Source organism: Nerophis ophidion, linkage group LG28 (assembly GCF_033978795.1).
Source record: "Nerophis ophidion isolate RoL-2023_Sa linkage group LG28, RoL_Noph_v1.0, whole genome shotgun sequence".
Taxonomy (NCBI): Eukaryota; Metazoa; Chordata; class Actinopteri; order Syngnathiformes; family Syngnathidae; genus Nerophis; species Nerophis ophidion.
Window position 1 is genome coordinate 18381192 of NC_084638.1, and position 26086 is coordinate 18407277.

At 40.3% G+C, this 26086-nt stretch overlaps 2 protein-coding genes and 1 non-coding gene across 7 annotated transcripts in view; 2 read left to right on the forward strand and 1 right to left on the reverse strand.

Annotated features, from left to right (window-relative positions):
- Positions 1 to 3271: 3271 nt before the first annotated feature.
- On the reverse strand, positions 3272 to 3353 carry trnal-uag (transfer RNA leucine (anticodon UAG)). Its single transcript has one exon. It is a non-coding gene; the product is annotated as a tRNA-Leu (tRNA).
- Positions 3354 to 7064: 3711 nt separating this feature from the next.
- Positions 7065 to 16251, forward strand: LOC133545419 (zinc finger protein OZF-like). 5 transcript variants are annotated; one of them, XM_061891003.1, is made up of 3 exons: positions 7071 to 7529; positions 14750 to 15853; positions 15898 to 16030. In XM_061891003.1, coding segments are annotated over exons 1-3 (1230 nt in total). In that variant the 5' UTR covers positions 7071 to 7405; the 3' UTR covers positions 15900 to 16030. The 5 variants fall into 5 exon arrangements, with proteins under 5 accessions (XP_061746985.1, XP_061746987.1, XP_061746982.1 ...); XM_061891001.1 differs by having other exon boundaries at positions 7065 to 7147; positions 14750 to 16251; XM_061890998.1 differs by having other exon boundaries at positions 14750 to 16251.
- A 2054-nt stretch (positions 16252 to 18305) lies between these two features.
- The window catches only part of LOC133544923 (zinc finger protein 829-like), a 34222-nt gene continuing 26441 nt past the window's right edge, over positions 18306 to 26086 (forward strand). Inside the window, exons 1-2 of the mRNA XM_061890168.1 lie at positions 18306 to 18483; positions 20937 to 21001. Coding sequence (XP_061746152.1) covers positions 18306 to 18483; positions 20937 to 21001 — 243 coding nt within the window. The remainder of the gene's footprint in view (positions 18484 to 20936; positions 21002 to 26086) is intronic.

A 26086-nucleotide genomic window follows, 5' to 3' on the forward strand; every position in this document is an offset into this window, starting at 1 on the left:
TTTATGAATGGATCTTGGGTTCACATATCCAAATCTAACCAAGGTCTGCCCTATTGGTGACTTTTGAGGGGTGGAAGGAGGCCTTTCCAGGGGGTCTCAAAGCTTAGTCTAAAGAATGTCCTACACTCCATGACTGAGCATTTCAGGGTCTCTAAAAAATGTACCAAAATGCTTCTGAAGAATGTTTTACTACTGAGAATGTCATGATTATTGCAAACATTTGGCAGATTTTTCAGAAATTTTCAAAAGTTCTTAGGGGGTTAATAATTAAGTCCTCAAGTGTAAAAGAACTATGCTTGAAAAAAAGGCAGTTTAAAGGGTAAAGTGCCATGACCCGGATTTGAACCGGGGTTGCTGCAGCCATAACACAGAGTACTAACCACTATACGATCACGGATGTACCTACCCTCCCTGATTGATAATGTGTTTGCTCCCCTGATGTCTAATGTTGAGCGATCTATTAAAGCGAAATTCTGTTTAAATAACATCATTGAACTGAATCTCATTCAGTGTGCTAATACCTAATGTCATGGGAACATTTCTATCTCATCCAACAAATAAAGTCAATGGACGTCCTCCTTCTTCAGGGTCATTGTATTCTCAGGTCATGAAACGAATTGTTCAGTTTGTCCTAGATGACGTTTCGCTCCTTATACAAGCAGGCTTCATGCTGGCATGGCTTGTCAGTCATTAAAGTGAACTACATTTTTTTTTAGACCTCTCCCCTTCATTCCATATATTCAAACAGCTGTTGTGGTGGTGTTAACATACAAGTCATTGTCAAAGAGTCTCTTCAAAACCTGAGTTACATGGACTTGGTGAGTGTCACTGTCAGGTGAATAAATCAATATATCCGCAAGGTAGACATTCACAAAATGGTCCAGGAAGTCTCTTAGAACTTCATTGATAATGGCTTGGAACACGGCTGGAGCATTGGTGAGTCCAAAGGACATGACCCTGTATTCATAGTGGCCGCTGTGTGGGTTGAATGTGGTCTTCTACTCGTCTCCCTCTCTAATTCAAACCAGATAGAAAGCGTTGCGTAGATCCAGTTTGGTGAATATTTTGACCTGTTGGAGTTGGTCGAAGACAGAAGATATGAGGGGAAGAGGGTAACGGTTCTTGATGGTAATGTCATTCAGTGGGCTGTAATTAAGGCAGGGTTTTAACGACCCGTCTTTCTTCTTCGCAAAGAAGTACCTTGCTCCTGCTGGCGATGATGACGGGCGAATCAAGCCAGCTTTTTGGGATGGCGATATGTAATCGTTCATGGCAGCCCTTTGTGGACCAGAGACGGAGTACAGACGCCCCTTGGGAATAGTGGCACCGGGAGCAGGTCGATGGCACAGTCGTAGGATTGGTGGGGCGGAAGTGACAGGGCTTGTGTCTTGCTGAAGACGTGTCGCAGGTGGTGATAACAAGAAGGAACAGACTTCAGGTCAGGAAATTAAGAGTCTGTGGCAGGATTGGCAGAAAAAGGATTAATTTCCTTGACACTTTTTTCCTGGACAGTAGAAAAAACACAGTTCTTGGTGCATTCCCTTCCCCATTCACTGATCTTCCCTGTTTTCGAGTTAACCCAAGGATTATGCTGGTACAGCCATGGATGCCCCAAAATCAGAGAATGGGAGGGTGAAGTAATTAAGTACGGACAAATCTTTTCCTGATGGCAGTCAATGTTCATTTGGACCGGTTAACTGATGTGTGAGATAGCGAAAAGCTCCTTACCGTTAAAAGACCTCGCCCTAATGGGTTTAGCTAGCGGTTCTGACTTGAGTCCTAGTCTCTTAGATGAGCCCCAGTCCATTACACTCTCATCTTCCCCAGAGTCTATTAAACTCTAGATCTGTGGCCGTGGGATGCGTTATCTTGACCTTAGTGAGAGTGCGTGGCATCTGAGGTACCGCCGGAACGTGACTCGTCACCTGGGATCCCTTGGTTGGACACGAAATGACAAGATGGCCGCTCTCTCCACAGTAAAAACATCTCCCCTCCATCAGCCGCTTGCGTCGCTCCTCTGGGGTCAGTCGGGCTCTCCCTAGCTGCATGGCCTCCTCCTCCAGGTTAGTGCAGAGGTGAGGACATAGCTGCGGTGGTGAACGCTGAGTTGTCGCCCCTCTAGGTGCGAAAGGATGGGTGGTTCTTCCTGACGCAGCCGGTCCTCCTCCTCGCTGTCATTTGAGCTGGGCTAGTCGGTTGTCCATCCGGATGGCGAGTGCGATGAGGGCATCTAGGTTGTCTGGTAGGTTGGGGACGGCATGGCGAAGTTTGTAGAGTAGCCGTGCCAGCAATCTGAGGGTTACTGGTTCAATCCCCACCTTCTACCATCCTAGTCATGTCCGTTGTGTCCTTGGGCAAGACACTTCACCCTTGCTCCTGATGGGTCCTGGTGAGCGCCTTGCATGGCAGCTCCCACCATCAGTGTGTGAGTGAATGGGCAAATGTGGAAATAAATGTGTTTTGCAAAAGTCTTTGAGCGGGAACTTTTGTGTCTTAGGAAACTCCTCCAGGAATATGGACTTAAACTTGGAAAAAGTATACAACTCTTACAAGAGCGAACAGACGTTCCCTTCTCATGTCCTCTTTTGACTCCTTGGTGTAGTTTGTGTTGAGGGTGAGGTGGTTGTTTCCACACAATGTCACCAGACAGGCCATCTCCCTCCTGCAAGTCGCTCCGTGCCGACCAGCGATACGTCACTGCGATGTGATCTGAATACAGGAACACATAAAAGTAGCCTAAATGCCTACGGTAGGAGTGCAGATTTTCAGAAGACAGGTTGACAAAAACATACATATCCACCTTTTACCCATACCAAGTCAATGAAACAAAACTGTCCTTTGCTATATTGAATAATTGATGTTGAAGATGAATACATTTTAGCATTTTTGTTTCTGACACAGATGCCACAAACCTTCCTGAACCCACTTCTCTTTTGGAAAGTCTACCTTTTTCACTATCCTGGGGCTTCATCCTTAAAACTGTGTGGGAAGGTCGGACCAAAAGCCTTTGTAACCTGCATACTTACAAAATGATTCAGGTTGATAAAACATGGTGTATTTAAACTTTCACTCATTTTATGTTGTATTTGGACTGCTGCACATATCCTCACCCTGGGTTGTGTTCTTTTTGATCTCATTCCTAGCGTAAAGAACTCATAAGCAATTGTTTTGGCCTGATTTCCAAAAGCTTTCTAGAGCATTCCAAATGAGGACCAAGCTAGATCTAATTGCTTAGGTCAGGAAAGAAAGAAGTCGGTTACCAGAAGAGAAATGGCTGTGGTGGGATTTGAACCCACGCCTCCTGAGAGACTGGAGGCTAAATCCAGCGCCTTAGACCACTCGGCCACACAACCACCTTAAATGTGTTCTAAGATGATCAATTTCTCTGCATTATGACATATGACATTGCATCACTTTGGTTGTGGCGCGGCAGGGATAGGCTTGGATCGTTTTCTTGTCCTTTAGAAAATACTAGAAAGTGGAGTCCTCGTTAGTATAGTGGACAGTATCTCCGCCTGTCACGCGGAAGACCAGGATTCGATTCCCTGAAGGGGAGGTGATTTTGGTAGTTATTATTTTCATCAGTTAACATCTTCTTCAACCTTGAGCAGTGACCACAGTATCCCTCTCTGAAAATTGTATCAATCAATCAATCAATGTTTTTTTTTATGTAGCCCTAAATCACAAGGGTCTCAAAGGCCTGCACAAGCCACAACGACTTCCGTGGTACAGAGCCCACATACGGGAAAGGAAAAACTCACCCCAGTGGGACGTCTGTGACAGTGACTAGGAGAAACCTCTGAGGACCGCATATGTGGACCCCCTTCCCCCCTCCCCAGGGGAAACCGAAAGCAATGGATATCGAGCAGGTCTAACATGATATTATGAAATTCCAGTCCATAGTGGATCCAACATAACATTGAGAGTCCAGTCCATAGTGGATCCAATACAGTAGCGAGAGTCCCGTAATGTTGAATTGCTTGGACCCGGAGATACTGCACAGTCCTACAGATATTAAAGTACTTTACTACCGTTTGTTGCATTCCTCGAAATTAGGATGCATAACAAAATATCAAAAAGGGAAAATTGTTTATTAGAGTTAGTGACTCAAATTCAGTGTTGCGGATAAATGGTCCCTAGTGTGTGAATGTGAGTGTGAATGTTGTCTGTCTATCTGTGTTGGCCCTGCGATGAGGTGGCGACTTGTCCAAGGTGTACCCTGCCTTACGCCCGATTGTAGCTGAGATAGGCACCAGACCTTATAAGGAATAAGCATTAGAAAATGGATGGATGGATGGGATTAATTTGAAACCAAGAATATATTTAAAAGATCAGAAGGGATTTGAACCTTTTCTTACTGACAAGTTTGTCAGCATTTAATCTTTTTAAATCCACAGTGTCGGTACCTCTAGTGTTGGAAGTCCAGTTCTGTGGAAGAAACAAACGCCTCTACTTTGGGGTGCATTAGTACTATTTGACAAGGACAAATTATTTTCGTCTCAGAAAAAAGACAGGTTTTTCACCAGGAAAACACCCATCCATCCAGTTTCTACTGCTTGTCCCAAGCGATGGTATGTTAATCTATGCCTCGATAAAGCTAGGAAGCATATACAGTTAGCAGAGTGGCACAGCAGAAGCATGCTGGGCCCATAACCCAGAGGTCGATAGATATAAGCTATTCTCTGCCATCTTGAGTGTTTTATGTGAAAGTTATCCGCTAGGTTCCACTTACACTCTTTGTTTTTAATGTGACCTCATTTTCAACCTCATCATCCTTGTCATCATCATTTTGAGAATACATAAACCTGTCAACCTTGTCAAGGAAACCATCAAAATTCAACATGTTTGCTTTGTACCATGTCTAATGCTTAGTATACTCATCATCTGGCAACAGAGACAACAAAGTTTTGTGCACTTTTCTGGTTGCATGATATACAGTAAATCCATAAACCTGCTCAATTCCTCCTTTCGCTCATGTGAATGTGTTTTGTCATTTAACACGACAATGACCCCCTCTTTCAGCGTTGAGAGTCTTTGCAACTTTGATTTTCTTTCTCCCTGCAAACTTTCAATTTTGTGACCTAGAGCCTTGGGTGTCGTTTTTACCACACGTTTTTTCCCCTCAACCCCTTGCCCATCATTGTCACGTTGAGCCACACTGTCCTCCTGTGGCTGTTTATGTTCGTCAGCGCAGGTGTGTGCTCCCTCCTCCTCCATTTGGAAAAGTCAACCCATGCGCATGTCAAGTCACATAGTCACCAATGCATTGGATTTGTCAATATTTGTGTGCACACATTTTAACAATGGCAATTTTTGTATTATTGTTACTTCCCTATAAACAACTCGCGTACCAGCGAGGAAGTTTTTGACTTAGTGTAGCGGTAAAGTCCTGAACTATTACTGCTACTGGTTGCCGAATATAAATGAAGCAAGTTCAGACGTTTGCAACAAGCTAATAATTGATGTCCAGAATTGTGTCCATGTTTAACAAAAATATTGATTATCATAAAGTCTCATTATAAAACTCACTTTGTAACAAAAATGGAAAATACAAATACTAGCCTGGCACAGTCAAAAACTGTTGAACCTCCACTCAGCAACACCTGAGCAGGATCCCAGCTCCTCCTAAGTCGACTGGGACTTGGCCTTGAGCCAACCCCTTTAGTGACGTCATGAATTTGACGGACAAAAAGAGTATATGTCTCCAACAACTGTCATCTAGTGTATTGGGATTGCAACTGTAAATAAACTTTCTTGTAAATGATAATATGATAATAATTAAACAAAATGTAATTAAAGGACAACAGTTATCATTACAGTATAATTTTAAAGGTTGCAATAAAAATTGAGATTTATTATCACAAACAACATTTTTACCACACGCAAAAGCACCAAAAAGTTAAAACGTTGAGAACAGGTATCGATTTCGGGGTACCGGAATCTGTGCTGTATCGGTTGAAAAGTGAACGGTACCCATCCCTACCAGCAAGTGTTGTTGTACTGGAAACTCATTTACAATTATTTACAATTAATTTTCATCACACACAATACTCCACTATGGAATTGTTGTTATATTAAAATGAGAAACAAATCCATCTTTGTACAGCAATGGTTTGAAAAAGGCATTTGGTCGCTGATGCACTTATTGAGTGATAAAAGTATTACATTATTTGAAGACATCATCAAGTACGACCTGCAAATAAAAAATATATACAAAACAATATATATAAAGGCTTTTGTTCAAAATATTCTAATTACAGCATTTTACGTTTTTCTATTATTTTCTAGGGCTTCACGGTGGCAGAGGGGTTAGTACGTCTGCCTCACAATACGAAGGTCTTGCAGTCCTGTGTTCAAATCCAGGCTCGGGATCTTTCTGTGTGGAGTTTGCATGTTCTCCCCGTGAATGCGTGGGTTCCCTCCGGGTACTCCGGCTTCCTCCCACTTCCAAAGATATGCACCTGGGGATAGGTTGATTGGCAACCCTAAATTGGCTCTAGTGTGTGAATGTGAGTGTGAATGTTGTCTGTCTATCTGTGTTGGCCCTGCGATGAGGTGGCGACTTGTCCAGGGTGTACCCCGCCTTCCGTCCGATTGTAGCTGAGATAGACGCCAGTGACACCGAAAGGGAATAAGCGGTAGAAAATGGATGGATGGATATTATTTTCTATTTCTTCTTTACTGTATTTTCTGTGGAACAAAACAAATTGTCATAACTTGAAAGCTTCCATTCTTCCAAACACAAAGGAGTTCATTAAATGAAAAAAGACTTAATTGACTACTAAAATTTATTTTTAGGATGTTTTGCAATTTCAATTATTTATTTAAACTCTCAGAATTCTGAAATAAATAAATTATTATAAAATAGTAAAACATCAATTTGTTTTCCATTTAAGGCTGCTGAACCCATCTTTCAGATTTGTGTACAGATCTGTGCGGTTTCATAATGAACACCGTATTTTTAATAACGTTTGTTTTGTATGTAATGGTTTATGATGACATTGTTATTGAAATACAGATGACACAAAAGAACCATGGTAAGTAAGTGTGGCAAAACAAGTTGGCGGAAGTGACGTCAGATACGCGCATGCGTGGACCGATCGGGTGATAAAGCAAGATGGCGTCTGACGGAGAAGTCCTAAACGCGGTCATTATATTTCTGTATTCTTACATATATGTTGTTTAATAGAGTACACACGGTTAATAATTGTTTTTAGCCGGATACATTAGTCTGAGCGCACTTTGACACTTCTCCGGTTGGCTAACTTCATTTAAGTTAGTTTGCAGCTAGTTTAGCTGGCTAGTTAGCTTAGCTTGTTAGCTGCTAACAAAGAGACGCGGAAGTTATTTAAACATCGCTAAGTAGGGAACTAATGTGAGTGTAAAGTGTTGTGATTGTGTGAAAATGTGCGAAAGAACGATATCAAAGTACGAGGAGGAACTTTGTCCAACAAAAGAGGAGGACGAGCGACAACATCAACTACTGGATGTTTATTATAAGAAACATCAAGTTGTGTCACACAGAACAGGTTTGTTTATATCTTACTCTCACATCTTTACTAACTTTATATTTGACTAATAACAACAACATCATCAAGTTGTGTTACACAGAACAGGTTTACTCCGGCTTCCTCCCACTTCCAAAGACATGCACCTGGGGATAGGTTGATTGCAACACTAAATTGGCCCTAGTGTATGAATGTGAGTGTGAATGTTGTCTGTCTATATGTGTTGGCCCTGCGATAAGCTGGCGATTTGTCCAGGGTGTACCCCGCCTTCCGCCCGATTGTAGCTGAGATAGGCGCCAGCGCCCCCCGCGACCCCGAAAGGGAATAAGCGGTAGGAAATGGATGGATGGATGGGGGTTTGTTTACTTCTTACTCTCACATCTTTACTAACTTTATGTGTGATTATTAACACTATTTTTAAATATATTGTGTATAAGAAATTTGGTTGTCTTGTGAGGATGATGTACATACATTCGTGGTCAAAAGTTTACATACACTTGTAGAGAAAATAATGTCATGGCTGTCTTGATTTTCCAATAATTTCTACAACTCTTATAGTTTTTTGATACAGTGATTGGAGCACATACTTGTTGGTCACAAAAACATTCATGAAGTTTGGTTCTTTTATGAATTTGTTATGGGTCTACTGAAAATGTGACCAAATCAGCTGGGTCAAAAGTATATATACCAGGGATGCACCGAAATGAAAATTTGTGGCCGAAGCCGAATAAAATTTGAGCGCTTGGCCGAAGGCCGAATACCAAACACCGAATAATAAATGCAGTTTTTCACAACTTTTTTATATTGCATAAATAGCCTAGAATACATTTTTCGACATGTTTTTCAAATAAAGTAAATTTTTTATTGAATATTGACATTTTTTAATATTCCAGTAGCCTTTGCTTTTCAAAAAAAAGCACAGTTTTTCATTTCTATTACGCCTTCAAACAAAACACGCATTCCAAAAAAAAAATAAAGTGCATTGAAGTGGATAAACCCACAACAAATGAATTATTGTCCTTTTGGCAAAAGTCTGCTTAGCCACAGTAGATAATAATGTAAACAGAAGGCTCAAGTAAATCTCAATTAAGTGTGTGCTTGTAACCTCTTACACTTATACAGGTAGCCTACACAAAAGGCTAATAATGTAAACAGAGGCCCCACTAAATCTCAATAAGTGTGTGCTTGTAACCTCATACACTTATAGAGGTAGCCTATACAACAGGCTAATAATGTAAACAGAGGCCCCACTAAATCTCAATAAGTGTGTGCTTGTAACCTCATACACTTATACAGGTACACAACATATCCCAGGCCGGAACAGATGTGTCAATAACAGTACTTCAGCTTCAGAATAAAAAGAAGGAAACTAACTATGTATAAAACAATTTAAATTTAACACTGCACGTTGGTTGATTGCGTCACCGCGTCAAAAAATTGCATCTTTGGGTCACACGCCACTATTCGGCCTTGCTTTTAACTCATTCCACCGAAGGCCGAATGTGGCTTTTTTTGCCATATTCGGCCGAATATATTCGGTTACCGATTAATCGGTGCATCCCTAATATATACATCAGTGTTATGTGCAGTATAGACATCTAAAGTGGTTAAGGAATGGCTAAATCAGGCTTGAATTAAGGTTTCAGAATGGCCTTCCGGAAGTCCTGACTTAAACGTGTGGACAATGCTGAAGAAACGAGTCTCTGTCAGAAAACCAACAAATTTAGCTGACCTGCACCAATTTTGTCAAGAGGAGTGGCCAGAAAATTCTACCTGAAGCTTCCCAGAAGGTTGTGGATGGCTACCAAAAGTGCCCTACTGCAGTGAAACTTGCCAAGGGGACATGTAACCAAATACTAACATTGCTGAATGTATACCTTTCACCCAGGAGATTTGGTCACATTTTCAGTAAACCCATAATAAATTCATAAAAGAACCAAACTTCCTGAATGTTTTATGTGACCAACAAGTATGTGCTCCAATCACTCTGTCACAAAAAAATAAGAGTTGTAGAAATTATTGGAAACTCAAGACAGCCATGACACTATTCTCTTTACACGTGTATGTAAAATTTTGATCACGACTCAAAGATTAAGCCATGCAAGTGCAAGTGCAAACGCGTGGTTGTTCTTGTTCTGTTGAGTTTAACTACCCGTAAAAATAAGTTTCCTATGCCAGTCCATTTGTAGAATAAACTTAAATCGATGCTTGTGCATATTCAGTTAAAAAACAAAAAACATACCATAAATGAATATAAGCAGCAATAAAAATATACTTAAAAATGCTTCTACACATTCTATTAAAGGCACAGACAGCATCCATCCATCCATGTTTTACCGCTTGTCCCTTTCGGGGTCGCGAAGGGTGCAGGAGCCTATCTCCGCTCCATTCGGGTGGAAGGTGGGGTACAGCCTGGACAAGTTGCCTTCTCATCACAGGGCAAACACATATAGACAGACAACATTCACACTCACATTAAAACACTAGGGCCCATTTAGTGTTGCCAATCAACCTATTCCCGGGTGCATGTTTTTGGAGGTGTGAGGAAGCCGGAGTACCCGGAGGGAACCCACTCACTGAGGGGGAGAACATGCAAACTTTATACAGAAAGATCCCGAGCCCAGGACCGAACCCAGGACCTTCATATTGTGAGGCACAGATACCAGTGTTTCCATATACAGGATTCATACCTAACAGAACTACACCTACAATTGGTTATCTGTATAATAAAACCATTCTCTGGCCACTGCAGTCTACATATAAACTTAAAACATCAGTTTTCTCAGGGTGGCGTGGAAGGTGTTTATCCCTAAATCACAAAAAAGCTTTCTGGCACTACTACCCCTGGGCTTTCTGAACAGGATTCTGAGACAGTTATTATATGCAACCTAGAGTTTGTGCAAGCTCTCTTTCTTGAACCTCACCCAGAGGGGTGCTGTGTACATAGGGGTGCAGTAAGCTCTAAACAAGTACACCTTCGCTTCATCAGAGCAGTAATGACATTTTATCACCAGCATATTGGCTTTTTCTCTGTCCAAGCATGTCAGCATCTTCCTCCATCTTGTCACTGATGATGATAAGATGTTGATCCTCCTTGGTCCTACATATCATTACCAAACTCTTTGTCAAACTTGACTCCATAGTGGGACGATACGTTAAAGGGGAACATTATCACAATTTCAGAAGGGTTAAAACCAATAAAAATCAGTTCCCAATGGCTTATTTTATTTTTCGAAGTTTTTTTCAAAATTTTACCCATCATGGAATATCCTGAAAAAAGGCGTTAAAGTGCCGATTTTCTCTATCTGTGAAGCCACCGTCCATTTTCCTGTGACGTCATCCAGTGAGGCCAATACAAACAACATGGCGGATAGCACAGCAAGATATAGCCCCATTAGCTCGGATTCAGACTCGGATTTCAGCAGCTTAAGCGATTCAACATATTACGCATGTATTGAAACGGATGGTTGGAGTATGGAGGCAGATAGCGAAAACAAAATTGAAGAAGAAACTGAAGCTATTGAGCGAATAGCTATTGATGCTATTCGGCGATCGCCTTCTAACCAACGATTGAGTGTCGCAGGATATCCATACATCTCTGTGCCATGTCTGCCTTAGCATCGCCGGTAAAATCTGCAGACCAAACGATCGGGACTTTCGCATCTTGTAACACTGGACCAACTTAAATCCGTCGATTGGTAAGTGTTTGTTTGGCATTAATTGTGGGTGGAGGGAAAGGCTGGATGTAAATATAGTTTCAAATGTACATACAGCTAGCCTAAATAGCATGTTAGCATCGATTAGCATGCCGTGCCAATCGATGCACACTCCACATAAGTCAACTTGAATCCGTCCCTGATCGTGTTGTTACACCCGCCGACAACACACCGACGAGGCATGATGTCTCCAAGGTACGGAAAACAGTTGAAAATACGGAAAATAACAGAGCTGATTTGACTTGGTGTATGTAATATGTTTGAGAAAATGACTACCTACGAGTCCAAATAATAGAAAGGCATTTAATTCGCCAAAATTCACCCATTTAGAGTTCAGAAATCGGCTAAAAAAATATATGGTCTTTTTTTCTGCAACATCAAGGTATATATTGACGCTTACATAGGTCTGGTGATAATGCTCCCATTTTAGAAGCTGTTGGAACCCTGCACTACTGGGAGATATAACGGCCAAATCATCAGCGTACATAAAGTGGTTGATTAAGGTGTTCCCCGTTATGCATCCTGTTCTGCATTCTCCCACTGCCTTGACATAGACAGGCTCAATAGGCCTGGTGATAGAAGCCCCCCTGCCGTACTCCATTGCCAACTCTAAAGGGAGAGGATAAACTACTCCCCCATTTTACCTGCTTCGTCTGCCTGTCGTACCAATATGCTAAAATATACCCAGAACACCCCTGTGCTTCAGATTGGTGAAGAGTTTGAGATGGTTGACTCTGTCAAATGCCTTAGATGCATCAATAAACCCTACCAACATTGTAGGGGCCTGCACTCTGAATTTTTCTACTACTTCTTCCATCCATCCATTTTCTACCGCGTATTCCCTTTGGGGTCACGGGGGCCGCTGGTGCCTGTCTCAGCTACAATCGGGTGGAAGGCGGGGTACACCCTGGACAAGTCGCCATCTCATCGCAGTCTACTGCTTCTTTTAAAGCATAAATACAAACGTCAGTGCTGTACTTGCTCTTAAAGCCAAATTGGTTGTCTGCGGTGTAAATAAAATCCCCAACTCTGTATAATATCACACTTTCCAGTACCTTAGATTGCATGCTGGTTCGGGCGATAGGTTGATAATTGTCCATAGTCCCTACCTCACCAGCCTTGTCTTTAATGACAACTACTAAAATATTGTCTGCATAGCAGCAGGCAGGATGCCATGCATTACCAACCTACCAATATATACCTCCTGCATGTACATAAAACCTAATGGAGGCGTTTGGATGTTTTTTAAGTTCTTTGTTGTCATAATATATTGCCTCTAATAGCCTTTATTGTTAGCAGACTTTTAAACGCATTTATTTAATATTTAGAATACATAAAAAAGACAAAATGTGTGTACTTGATAGGTAAAATAAAAAAAAGTGTGGTTCTCTTTTAAGTAAAGTGAAGTATATTTTTTTAGCTCTTTTCTCTCGTGACTCAGAGCGTTTTACATAGTGTAACCCATGATCTAAGTTACATTTAAACCACAGTGGGTGGCACTGGAAGCAGGTGGGTAAAGTACCTTGCTCAAGGACACAACGGCAGTGACTAGGATCGAACCTGAAACTGTCGAGTTACTGGCATGGCTGCTCTGCCAAGTGAGCCACACTGGCCTCAGAATGTATTAACTTTTATCAAAATCTCGTAAAAATCGTAAATACATCCCAGAGACGTCTCAAAAATTCCATGAACAATATTTTTATTTAGGAACTTTCTAATGTAACGTGTTTCTAGCTACACATCTGTTAAAATGTAATAATCACTTATTTTGTTTTGTTCAAATGTAAAAAGCACTTGTTTTGTTATTTCATACTTTAGTTTTGGGTGATACTACAAATTTAGATATCAATCCAGTAGCAAGTAGTTGTTGGGGTAGTATCAGTCATACCAATGCGGATACAGATATTTACAATTTTCAAGATAATTGAATGAGTCATTTCAAGTTTATTAAATGAGTACATTTTTGTTCAAATTATAATCAAACAAAAACACAGGATGGTGGTGTTCAAATATCAATTAAATATTTAAATATGGCTCTGAATTAAATCATTTGATTTATGCACTTAGTCTTCCTTTTTTACTGAGTTTGTAAACGATAACAAAATTATATATAATTAAAAATATTGATCAAACCACTGTATCGACCCTATACTGATATTATACTTAGTGTTGTTACTGTCGATTTTTGCATTAATCGGTCCACATTTGTATAAATTTAAGAGCTTTAGCGGGGTTTCTGTGGGTCATTAAAAGCACTAAAAGTCATTGAAGGCCTAAATTAAGGCCTTAAATAGTATTAAAAAGCGTTAAATACGATGTCCAGAGGCATTAAAATATTCATGCAATCGTAGGCCGGGACCGATATAAATGAAAATAAACCTAATAGCTTAATTCTTGCTGTCATCAATAGATTGCTATGTCAGTGTGTTTCCTTCTTGGTTTGTGGATTTCAAACTGGACTAAGAGGTCTCACTCTGTGCATCGCTCTCAGCACCTGAGCACGTTTATTCCACAGTAGACTTACATGAACAAAGTGAGCCTCTTGTCACTCATTCACAATCTTTTTTTCGGCTACTTGCAATTCTCCTCCACACGTTTTCCTGTATGCAGTAGTGTTAGCGACACTCACTTTAATGTTGGAGATGGAAATAGTCATTTTAATACAACGCTGTAATACATACCCCCATATAACTGGCCAGGATATGCCTGTTTTATGATTCTTTAATTTTGAACCTTTTAGAATCAGCATGTTTTCATCCATTTGTGTCAGGGAGGTGAAATTAGGTCTGAAAACCTTTTGACAAGTTGACTTTATGTCCTTTAGGACTTTTCAAAGTGTAAAATACCATCCGCCTCAAACTGAATATTTTACTTTGAAAGTAAACTAGACCATTTATTTTGTGTTTATGCATGACTTCATGTCCCACACAAGCAGATTTTAGCTAAATTAAACCGCCTTGTTGTGGCAACCGCTAAATATAGAAGCCAGGTGGTGGAAACTGACACATTGACTTGAAAACAAAAAACATAAAGAGTCTGTCGCCATGGCGCCGCCGTTCCAGATCTAGTGGAAATCACGGTTACACTTACAAACGTTGCTTGGCGACATTAATGACCAAACCTTACTTTGGGTTCAAGGCACAAAACCAAAGCACTCGCAGTGAGCGAACTCGACCACAAGATGGCGTCATAGCGGAGACCACAATACAGAATACAGATTTACACTGTAAACGATCTAATCTTTTCTTCATGTTTATACATCAGTAACTGACATTAAATTCAAAGGGGGAGCTGGAGTTTAGCCCAGTTGCACTCGGGAAGCAAGGAATTTATGGCAATATACATTTTAGGCCATATTGCCCACTCCTTGTCAAAAGTGGTCTTATTTTCCTGTGAATAATGTAAAGAGCAGTGTGTTTGTTTTCAGGACAATTCATATAATGCCTTATTTTTTTAATTTCATGTGAACTTACTAAGTGAATCTGGACATTTTTCCAAGCATGTTTGTCATTTTGTGTCCTGCAGATGTCTGTAAAGAACAACTTTTGTCTGAAAAACAGGAGTGTAGCTTCAAGATGGTGAAGGAAGAGCCTTCAAAGAGGACGACCAGGTGCCACGGACCCTCTGGCGTCTCCTTTTCCTCTTTGACACGGACCCTTTCCTGTAAAAAGGAAGAGGAAGACTCACTGACCCCCCACATTAAAGAGGAAGAAGAGGAACACAGCATCAGTCAGGAGGGAGACAATCTTGAAGGACTGGTGGAGTTCCCAGTGATTCGTGTTCAGGTGAAGAGTGAAGATGCTGAGGTCAAAGGTGAAAGTGAGGAGAAGAGAGAGGCGAAGCCTCCAAGCAGCAGCTCAACACAACACATGACAACAGAAGCTGATGGAGACCACTGTGGAGGATCACAAGCAGACAAGCTCTTAGCTCCACTATCAGATAGTGAGGACACAACGTCACACTCTCCTGACACTGATGATGAAGACTCTAAAGATGATAAGACATGTCACACTGACAACACTCACTTCACATGTTCTCACTGTGACCAAACATTTAAAAACCATAGTCATCTGAAAAGACACATGAGGACACACACTGGAGATAAACCTTTTTCTTGTTCAATATGTGGCTTATCTTTTACAAGGAAGGACAATATGAAAGATCACACAAGAACACATAAAGGAGAAAAAACTTTTTCATGTTCTTTGTGTGATTCGAAGTATGCACGTAGTCAAGATTTGAAAAAACACCTGAGAAGACACACTGGAGAAAACCTTTTTAAGTGTTCTTTGTGTAATTCAAGTTTTGTCGAAGATAAACATTTGAAAAGACACATGAGAACTCACACTGGAGAAAAACCTTTTACCTGTTCACTTTGTAGTAAAGGTTTTGCACAAAGTCATAATTTAAAAGTACACATGAGGACACACACTGGTGAAAAACCTTTTTCCTGTTCAACCTGTGGTAAAGATTTTGTACGTCGACAGTCTGTAAAAGTACACATGAGAACGCACACTGGTGAAAAACCCTTTTGTTGTTCAATCTGTGGTAAAAGTTTTACAGAAAGTCGTTGTTTCAATAGACACACAAGATCGCACACTGGTGAAAAAGCTTTTTCCTGTTCAATCTGTGGTAAAGGTTTTACAGAAAGTCAATATTTGAAAGTACATGAGAAAATACACACTGGTGAAAAACCTTTTTTCTGTTCAATCTGTGGTAAAAGTTTTACAGAAAGTCAGAATGTGAAAAGACACATGAGAACACACACTGGTGAAAAATCACATTCCTGTTCAATCTGCAACAAAAGCTTTTGTGAACGATCATACCTTGTAGCACACATGAGAAGACACCTAGGAGAGAAAGTGTTGAGTTGCAGTGTGTGTGGTGAAAGATTCTCTTATAAGTACCAGTGTAAGAAACACAAGTGTGCTGTTGAGAACAGCAGCAGCAAATGAAACTGCAGGATTTGAAATAAACTGTCAAGACTTTACTTTTGACTTTCTAATAACATCAGCACATATAAAATGTGTGACTTTTTTGTTTATGTAACAATCTTTTTAATATGCTTCTTCATTTATAGATTAGATATTTTATATTAGTGCTTTTTTTCAGTCAAGTACATGCATTAATATGCAACATTGTGTATAAAAAGTACAACTTGTATCAAACATTGAACAGAACAATATAACTGAAAAGGTGAGAGTTAAGAGTACAAGACATATTTTACATACAATAAACATTTGATGTTTTTTATATTCATCATACAATTTTAGACTTCTTTATAATAGTGTTTTTATATAAGTGTTTGAAATATTGAAGTATTACATATTTGTATTTCTAATTGTTAATAATACTATAGATTAGCACCTTTATTTGATGTACATATGTACTGGTTCACATCTAAAACATCTGGACCACTTCAGGAAGCATATTATTTACTTTATACATCATTTGAACAGTTGTCTTTTACACGATTTTAAAATGTGTAACTTTACGAATCATTTGCTAGGTCTTTATAATCCATTTTATTAATTATCTTTGTTACTCTCTTTATTAATATGTTGATAATGTTGTGATTGTTTTATATGTATGTACTCAGACCTTTATGCAATAAAAAAATGTGAGTAAAAATGGCTGAATTCTTTCAAACTTACATTTGTGAATTAAAAATAAAATCCCCCTTATGTATTTTTGAGGCCATGGCCATGGTAAAATAATCAGGAAGTCCTAGAGAGTACTTTGGACGGCATGGTATGCTTTGATACACAATCTACTAAATTATTTATTCTAGTCTTTGTTTGTTCTTCTCATGAACTACACAGCTAGAGAATCATGAGGGAAAAGAAGTCGAAAGTGGGGCCATGAAAATGCTTTTAAAGGGGAACATTATCACCAGACCTATGTAAGCATCAATATATACCTTGATGTTGCAGAAAAAAGACCATATGTTTTTTTAACCTACAAGGGGGAATTTGGCGATTGAAACACCTTTCAATTGTTTGCTGTTGGAGCAATGACCTTTCACCCGTGACGTCACAACGTGAAGCAATCCGCCATTTTCTTAAACACATTACAAACTCCGGGTCTCAGCTCTGTTATTTTCAGTTTTTTGGACTATTTTCCGTACCTTGGAGACATCATGCCTCGTCGGTGTGTTGTCGGAGGGTGTAACAACACGAACAGGGAGGGATTCAAGTTGCACCACTGGCCAAAAGATGCAAAAGTGGTAAGAAATTAGACAAAATTTGTTCAAAATACGAGGGTGTGGGGAAAGCCGACGAAATGGTCACTCGTTTGTTCCGCACACTTTACCGACGAAAGCTATGCTACGACAGAGATGGCAAGAATTTGTGGATATCCTGCGACACTCAAAGAACATGCATTTCAAACGATACATTCAAAGAAATCTGCCGCCAGACCCCCATTGAATGTGCCGGAGTGTGTGAGCCATTCAGGCACAAAGGACCTCGGTACCACGACAAGCAATGGCGGCAGTTCCTGCAGACGAGCGAGCTAAACCCCCTGGATGTCTTGGCTCACACCGCTTCTACCGTCCCTTATGTCACCGAAGATGATCAAGAGAAGAATATCGACCCTAGCTTCCCTTAACTGCTGACATCAACTCCAAAACTGGACAGATCAACTTTCAGGAAAAGAGAGCGGACGAGGGTATATATAGAATATATTAATTGATGAAAACTTTATTCATTACTCGCGGTTTTACGTAAATTATTATACATGAACTGTGTTTACCAATAATTTATTTTTTTCAATCATTGGAGTACATTCGGGTAGTCTTGTATAATGCAGTATTTTGTGTCTATTGAGGTATGGTTAACCTGAGTGAAGTCTCCCCATTATTTTGTTACAGGACATTTTTTCGAACTCTTATTGACATTTGACTAAAGAGGATATTGGAGTTCAGATATAACCTGATGTGAAGTCTAAAGGTAACAATTAATGTTAGAGTACATGTTTGTTTGTTTTTTTTTTATATTAAGTCCATGCTGTGGAATACGCATAATACTGGAGATGGCAAATAGTTTGTTTCAATTAAAGTACAATTAAAATTCTTATCGCAATGATAAATTCATATTTCACAGGTGTCCAGGTGAAAGTAAAAGATGTCAAACTGAAGATGGTGTCCACGGGAACTCAGTGTGAGCTCATCAAACCCCTCATGGACCCTGATGAGGCTAGTGATGAGGAGATGGAGTCAGATGAGGAATCCATCGCTTCTGTAGAGTACATGGAATGTGGTGACACAGACTACGTGCCTGACGAGGATCCATCCATCTTCTACCGCTTATTCCCTTTTGGTGTTGCGGGGGGCTCTGGCGCCTATCTCAGCTACAATCGGGCGGAAGGCGGGGTACACCCTGGACAAGTCACCACCTCATCGCAGGGCCAACACAGATAGACAGACAACATTCACACTCACATTCACACACTAGGGCCAATTTAGTGTTGCCAATCAACCTATTCCCAGGTGCATGTCTTTGGAGGTGGGAGGAAGCCGGAGTACCCGGAGGGAACACACGCATTCACGGGGAGAACATGCAAACTCCACACAGAAAGATCCCGAGTCTGGATTTGAACCCAGGACTGCAGGAACTTCGAATTGTGAGGCAGACGCACTAACCCTTCTTCCACCGCGAAGCCCTGCCTGACGAGAATGACCATGGCAATTCTTTTGACATGTGAGCGTTCCAATTAATAGATCAATGTCTGCAATTACTGACCTAATGTCACATGTTATGTTTTATTTCCTAACAATTTCAGTGCTTTTCATAGCACGATAATCTAACTCATATCATAGTGTATGTAAACCTGAATTGTTTGTCGACTATGAATAATAATAATAATTAAAGCTGCAAGCAGCGATTGATGGGACCGACTTAGGCTGCTGCCCCCGCGACCCAAGCCTGGATAAGCGTTTAGGAAAAATTTGTTTTGAAGGGGTTTTTGCCAACTTCCTGTTGATTTTAGCTGAAAGACGTCAATTATTAAAATGTAGGTGTAAGTGAGACCTACATTGTTTCATGTCCCTCCGACATTCCTACCGGAAGTTACAAGCAGTTTTGTCTGTTTTCTTCCTAGGAGCAATTTTGTCTGTGTTTTATTCCTAGGGGGCGCAATTTTAAGGGTATTTTATTTTATTTTATTTTTTTTAGATCGCAATTTTTGACAGTCCTGATGTGTGTGTCCAGTTTGGTGAGTTTTGAAGCATTTTAAGTGGGTCAAATTACAGCTCAAAGTGGCAAAAATGACATTTTTTCAGAAATTTTTGTTTTGAAGGGGTTTTTGCCAACTTCCTGTTGATTTTTGCTGAAGGATGTCAATTATTAAAATGTAGGTGTAAGTGAGACCTACAGAAAGGTTTTTGTTTCATGTCCCTCCAACATTCCTACCGGAAGTTACAAGCAATTTTGTCTGTGTTTTCTTCCTAGGAGAAGTTTTGTCCGTGTTTTATTCCAAGGAGGCGCTAGAGCGCAATTTCAAGGTTATTTTTATTTTTATTTTATTTTTTTTAGATCGCAATTTTTGAGAGTCCCGATGTGTGTGTCCAGTTTGGTGAGTTTTGAAGCTGTTTAAGTGGGTCAAATTACAGCTCAAAGTGGCAAAAAATACATTTTTTCAGAATTTTTTGTTTTAAAGGGGTTTTTGCCAACTTCCTGTTGATTTTTGCTGAAGAAAGTGAGTTTATGAAATGTAGGTCTATGTCAGACCTACATAGAAGTTTTTGTTTCATGTCTCTACGACATTCCAAACGGAAGTTACAAGCGGTTTTGTCCGTGTTTTTTTCCTAGAGGGGCTCTAGAGCGCAATTTAGATTTTTGGGGTTTGGTGTTTTAATAAGATGGTGTTGGTTTGGTGTTTTAATAATAATAATAATAATAGTAATAATAATAATAATAATAATAATAATAATCCAGACTGTTATTTCCATGTATTTCAGACCTGCTGCCCCCGTGAGTGTCTTGCCTCAGAGACAGAGGCTCTTCCTTGTGTATGAGGGTGCATTGATGGACCTCTTCAGCCACTGTTCAGCCTGCCAATCAGAATGTGAATGCAAGCTTCAGAAGATGCGTGGGTCATCCATCACTGCACACCAGAAATGCCTCGGCTGTAATTTCCAGCGATTGTGGCACAGTCAACCGACCATCGGAAATGTACCAGCTGGGAATCTAATGATGTCCTCCGCTATGCTGTTCAGTGGTTCCAGTGTCAGCAACGTTCTACAGTTTCTGCATCATCTTGGGGTTCTAGCTATAAGTTCACAGACCTTCATGAAACACCAACATTATTACCTCCAACTGCCATTATGTCTGTGTGGAAAAAAGAACAGGCCGCTGTAGCTGAAGAAATCCAAGCTAATGGGGGTAAATTTCAAGCCGCCGGGGATGGCCGTGCAGATAGCCCTGGCCACAGCGCTCAGTATGGTACATACACACTTCTGGACAATCCACTAAATGAAGTTGTTCACCTTGAACTGGTCACGGTACGTTGGACTTGTGATTTTTAACTGTACTTGTCTTCATTGCACCAATATGGTCTTGTCCATGTATGATGTGCCTTTTTGGTTCTGGCTTTATTATTTCAGGTCACAGAAGTCACTAGCAGCAATGCCATGGAGGAAGAAGGGTTAGTGAGAGCTGTTGCTGCTGTTGAAGATCAGCGACATCACAACTGATCGCCATGTCTCCATCAGAAAACACCTGCGTGAGAAGAAGCCAGGCATCAAGCACTCGCTGGATGTTTGGCATGCAGCGAAAGGCAAGTGTACTTCGTGTTTGGCAAGGGGGCCATGGTGTACAGTTGGTTTGGGGGATTGAATGTTCTATCTGTTGACATTAAAACTTTGTCAATATTATCCTAGGACTGGGAAAGAAGATGGATAAAGTAGGAAAGAAGAAATATTTTGAAAAAGTCAACCCCTGGAAGAAATCCATCATCAACCATATATACTGGGTGGCCAGTTCAACTCCAGAGGTTGAAGCGGATATTATGGAGGCAAAGTGGTTGTCGGTCATAGAATAGAATAGAATAGAGTTTTATTGTCATTATTGCAATGAACAGGTTCAAAGAACAACGAAATTGGAGCAGCTCCTCCTAAGGTGCATATACAACATGGTAGTATAAATTAAAAAAAAAAATAAATAAAATAAATAAATAAATAAAAAATAAATTAAAAAAAAAAAGATAGAGATGACAGATGTATATATGTATATGTTTATGTATCCACACAGATGCATATCTGCATGCATATGAATACATATACACACATACATAAAACATTATTTCACATTGTAGTCCCAAAAAATAGAAAAACATTTAAACATTACACATGAGGACATGATGGACATATGGACACTCAGTGCCTGTTTAGTGCTACTATGGCTCTTGGGTAAAAGCTATTTTTTAGTCTATTGGTGCTCGCTTTTAGCACCCTGTAGCGTCTGCCTGAGGGTAGCAGTTCCAGGTGGCTGTGCCCGGGGTGGAATGGGTCTTTCAGGATGCTCTGTGCTTTCCTGAGACAGCGGGAGCTGTACAGGTCAGCCAGGGAGGGGAGGGGGCATCCGATTAACTTCTGGGCGGTCTTTATGACTCTCTGGAGCGCCGTTCTCTCTGCGGCCGTGCAGCTGCTGAACCACACGCAGATGCAGTAGGTCAGGATGCTCTCAATGGAGCACCGGTAGAAGGACACCAGCAGTTCCTGTGAGAGGTGGTTGTTCCTGAGTATTCTCAGGAAGTGCAGTCTCTGGTGTGCCTTCTTGATGGTAGCCGTGGTGTTGGTGCTCCAGGATAGGTCGTTGGCCAGGTGGACTCCCAGGGAGCGGAAGTCAGAGACCCTCTCCACACAGTCACCACTGATGATCAGGGGCAGGATGTCCGTTTTTTTTTCCTCCTGAAGTCTATGACCAGCTCCTTGGTCTTGGAGGTGTTCAGGGCCACATCCAGAATATACACAGGCATGAAAGTGAGCTATACCCGAGGTGTGATCATGGGAGGCTTATCGGCAAAAAGAGGAAGAAAAAGTGGATGATACCAAGTGAGTTAGATAGATGCAGTTCTAGTATATTTGAGGACAAGATGATAGATTGAAAAATACAGTCCTATTTTGTTTCAGCACTTTGGTCCTTATCTAGGGGAACTATTTGTCAACTATTTGTGTAACGCAGACCATTGGTGTGAAGTGTTGTATTCAGATATTACATTGATTTCTCCAGCAGTGCATCAAATAATTATTCAGAACTTATCTATGGTTATTATTTTACATGCTTATATGTTGTGATCCTGCACGCTAAAGGGAGAGAACTATTGCTAACATCAACACTATTTTTCTTGACTATAGAGATGAAGCAAGCACAGAGATGTTGGTTGAGACCCTTAAAGGGGAACATTATCACCAGACCTATGTAAGCGTCAATGTATGCCTTGATGTTGCAGAAAAAAGACCATATATTTTTTTAACTGATTTCCGAACTCTAAATGGGTGAATTTTGGCGAATTAAACGCCTTTCTTTTTATTGCTCTCGGAGCGATGGCGTCAGAACGTGACATCACATAGGTAATAAAGCCGCCATTTTCTCAAACCCATTACAAACACCAGGTCTCAGCTCTGTTATTTTCAGTTTTTTGGACTGTTTTCCGTACCTTGGAGACATCATGCCTAGTCGGTGTGTTGTCGGAGGGTGTAACAACACTAACAGGGAGGGATTTAAGTTGCACCACTGGCCCAAAGATGCGAAAGTGACAAGATATTGGACGAAACTTGTTCAAAATACGAGGGTGTGGGGAAAGCTGACGAAATGGTCAGTCGTTTATTCCACACACTTTACCGACGAAAGCTATGCTACTGCAGAGATGGCAAGATTGTGTGGATATCCTGCGACACTCAAAGCAGATGCATTTCCAACGATAAAGTCAAAGAAATCTGCCGCCAGACCCCCATCGAATGTGCTGGAGTGTCTCCACATTTTACCGGCGATGCTAAGGCAGACGTGGCACAGAGATGTAAGGATATCCTGCAGATGCATTTCCAACGATAAAGTTAACAAAATCACAAAGGTGACTTTTGTTGATGTTATTGACTTATGTGCTAATCAGACATATTTGGTTGTGGCATGACTGCCAGCTAATCGATGCTAACATGCTATTTAGGCTAGCTGTATGTACATTTGTAGCTATATTTGCATCCAGCGTTTCCCTCCACCCACATTTAATGCCAAACAAACACTTACCAATCTACGGATTTAAGTTGATCCAGTGTCACAAGATACGAAAGTTCCGATCGTTTGGTCCGCACATTTTACAGGCGATGCTAAGGAAAACATGGCCGAATTGCATCGATAGCTATTCGCTCAATAGCTTCAGTTTCTTCTTCAATTTCGTTTTCGCTATCTGCCTCCATACTCCAACCATCCGTTTCAATACATGCGTAATCTGTTGAATCGTTTAACCCACTGAAATCCGAATCTGAATCCGAGCTAATGTCGCTATATCTTGCTGTGCTACCCGTTTGTTTGTAGTGGCATCACTGGATGACGTCACAGGAAAATGGACGGTGGCTTCACAGATAGCGAAAATCAGGCACTTTAAAACCTTTTTTGGGATATTCCAGGATGGGTAAAATTTTGAAAAAAACTTCAAAAAATAAAATAAGCCACTGGGAACTGATTTTTATTCGTTTTAACCCTTCTGAATTTGTGATCATGTTCCCCTTTACTAAAAAGGCCCTACTGAAAGATGTCAGGATGTTGTCCACAGGGCAGCAGACTTCAAGTCTGGAGTCGTATCATGCTGTTGTGAACCATTTCGCTCCAAAACGACTGCACTTCTCTTATCAGGGAATGAAAAATCGTTAATTATCCACAAACTGCTACACTTTCTAACAAGGAATGGAAAATTGTCTAGCCAGTACTAATATACATGTACATGCATATATCTTTGTAGCAGTATATGCCGATTGGGGTTTCATGTTATTTTATTATTCAGACGCATGCTGTCTGCCTTACACTTCAACGAGAATGCCAGACGAGAATAGGCAGTGACCAAGAAAGGCATCGCCAAGTACAAAATCAACCGCCCAAAGTACAAGAAAGGAGAACATACAGTGAAAAAGATACTGGCACCACGAACATACCGGAAGTTTATCATTTTCCGTGCATCAGACCATTATTTGTTTTTATTTCTTCTTTGTCCTGGATACCCTCTTCTCTCCAATAAACAGCTGAAATGTATCAAACACGGATATTGCTTCTGTTCCCACTTCTCCTTTTCCATAATCCAGGCAAATGAATTGAATTGTCAGATAAATAAGATGTAGCCGACCAATTTGTAACTGAATCTTGCAATATGCGGTATTTATTAAAATTGAGTATCAGACAGCTGGAGTTCATATATACAAAGTGAAAAGTTTACAATGTTATCTCTTTTCAGAATATGTTGACCATCTGAAGGATGCCGTCTGTTTTTTGGCCAGCAGTAATGAGAAGCCTCTACGAAGAACAGTCAACCCACCATCAATGTGTGCCGCATTCGAAAAACCCAAAAACAGGAAGCCATCCGGAATCACAGAAGTCGATTCAGTACCACTTACCCCTTGTGTGGTGTTCATATTGTTGTTACTGAGACAGTGTTTGTGGGTCTGATGGACCCATTGCATTTTGTGACTTTTAATGCCTCACAATAAAACATTTTATGTTAAAATAATGAACATATGTTTACCTTATCCCAATTACAAGCAGTATAAAAAATATATATGGTTAATATTTGCCCGTTACCTTTGTTTGGTCACATTTATAATATATGATTTAAAACATAATAAAATAATATCAATTAAAATCAAGACACTGTATGAGTAGAAACAAATTTACAAGTGAAGCAAGGTTTTTTAGAAACTACTGACTTTTATTTTGTGTCACTCTAAGAGCAGTTCAGCGCAACTTGAAAGCTTGATATTGTCTTGTTGGGCGGGAAAATGTTTCGCGAATCTTCAAAACGCCACAAGATGGCAGAACTCTACGGACATCTTTGCCAAGCCATATCCAACACCAGCGACAAAGTTGTCTGTAGGCAACATGTCGATATTTCCTGTGAAATAAAATAGAACAAGTTGAAATTCAAAAACATAAATGTAAATATAAATAACAAATATAAATTTGCTTGATCAGGGATAAAAGACATACTCGTCTGGTCTTTTTTTGGAGTCATCAACATTGCACTCTGTCGAATGCACTGAGAAGGCAAGATGAACACACAATACAAACACTATCTTGAAAACATTTTGAATTGAACTGGTGATTTCGAAATGCACTTATTTATTATCTCTTGTCATAGAATAGATAACCACAATCGAGGCAGAAAGGAACGGATATGCGAAGGCTGTTCAAATGTCCAGATTGAGCCAGTACTTGCAATTAATAAATCACCCAAAAGCAATCACCCACACATTTAATAATGGTGCCAGTGAAGCCAGAAAAACAGATAGTTATTTCAACATGGGCTTAATCAATAGTTTCAGTGATGAAGGGATGCCTTTTTTTCCAGTGAAGATTGATTGCACATGGTAAAATGACACAAAATAGTTAAAGTATTTTTAATCGGTCATTTCAGCTGTAACTGTAGGCTAGTATGTGTCTTACTGGACCAAAACAGCACATTTAAAATGCTGAAATCGTGGAAAAATATATGGCTCACCTGCACTGGCTTCCTGTGAAATTACGATGTGTCTTTAAGGTTTTACTACTTATGTATAACATACTACACAGTCTAGCTCCATCCTATCTTGCCGATTGTATTGTACCATATGTCCAGGCAAGAAATCTGCGTTCAAAGCACTCCGGCTTATTAGTGATT

Bases quoted from the DNA above. Each gene is read 5' to 3' on its own strand.
- LOC133545419 (XM_061890998.1), top strand. From the start codon at position 7,406: ATGTGCGAAAGAACGATATCAAAGTACGAGGAGGAACTTTGTCCAACA. The intron at 7,530-14,749 runs GTTTGTTTATAT...TGTGTCCTGCAG, and splicing joins AGTTGTGTCACACAGAACAG to ATGTCTGTAAAGAACAACTT.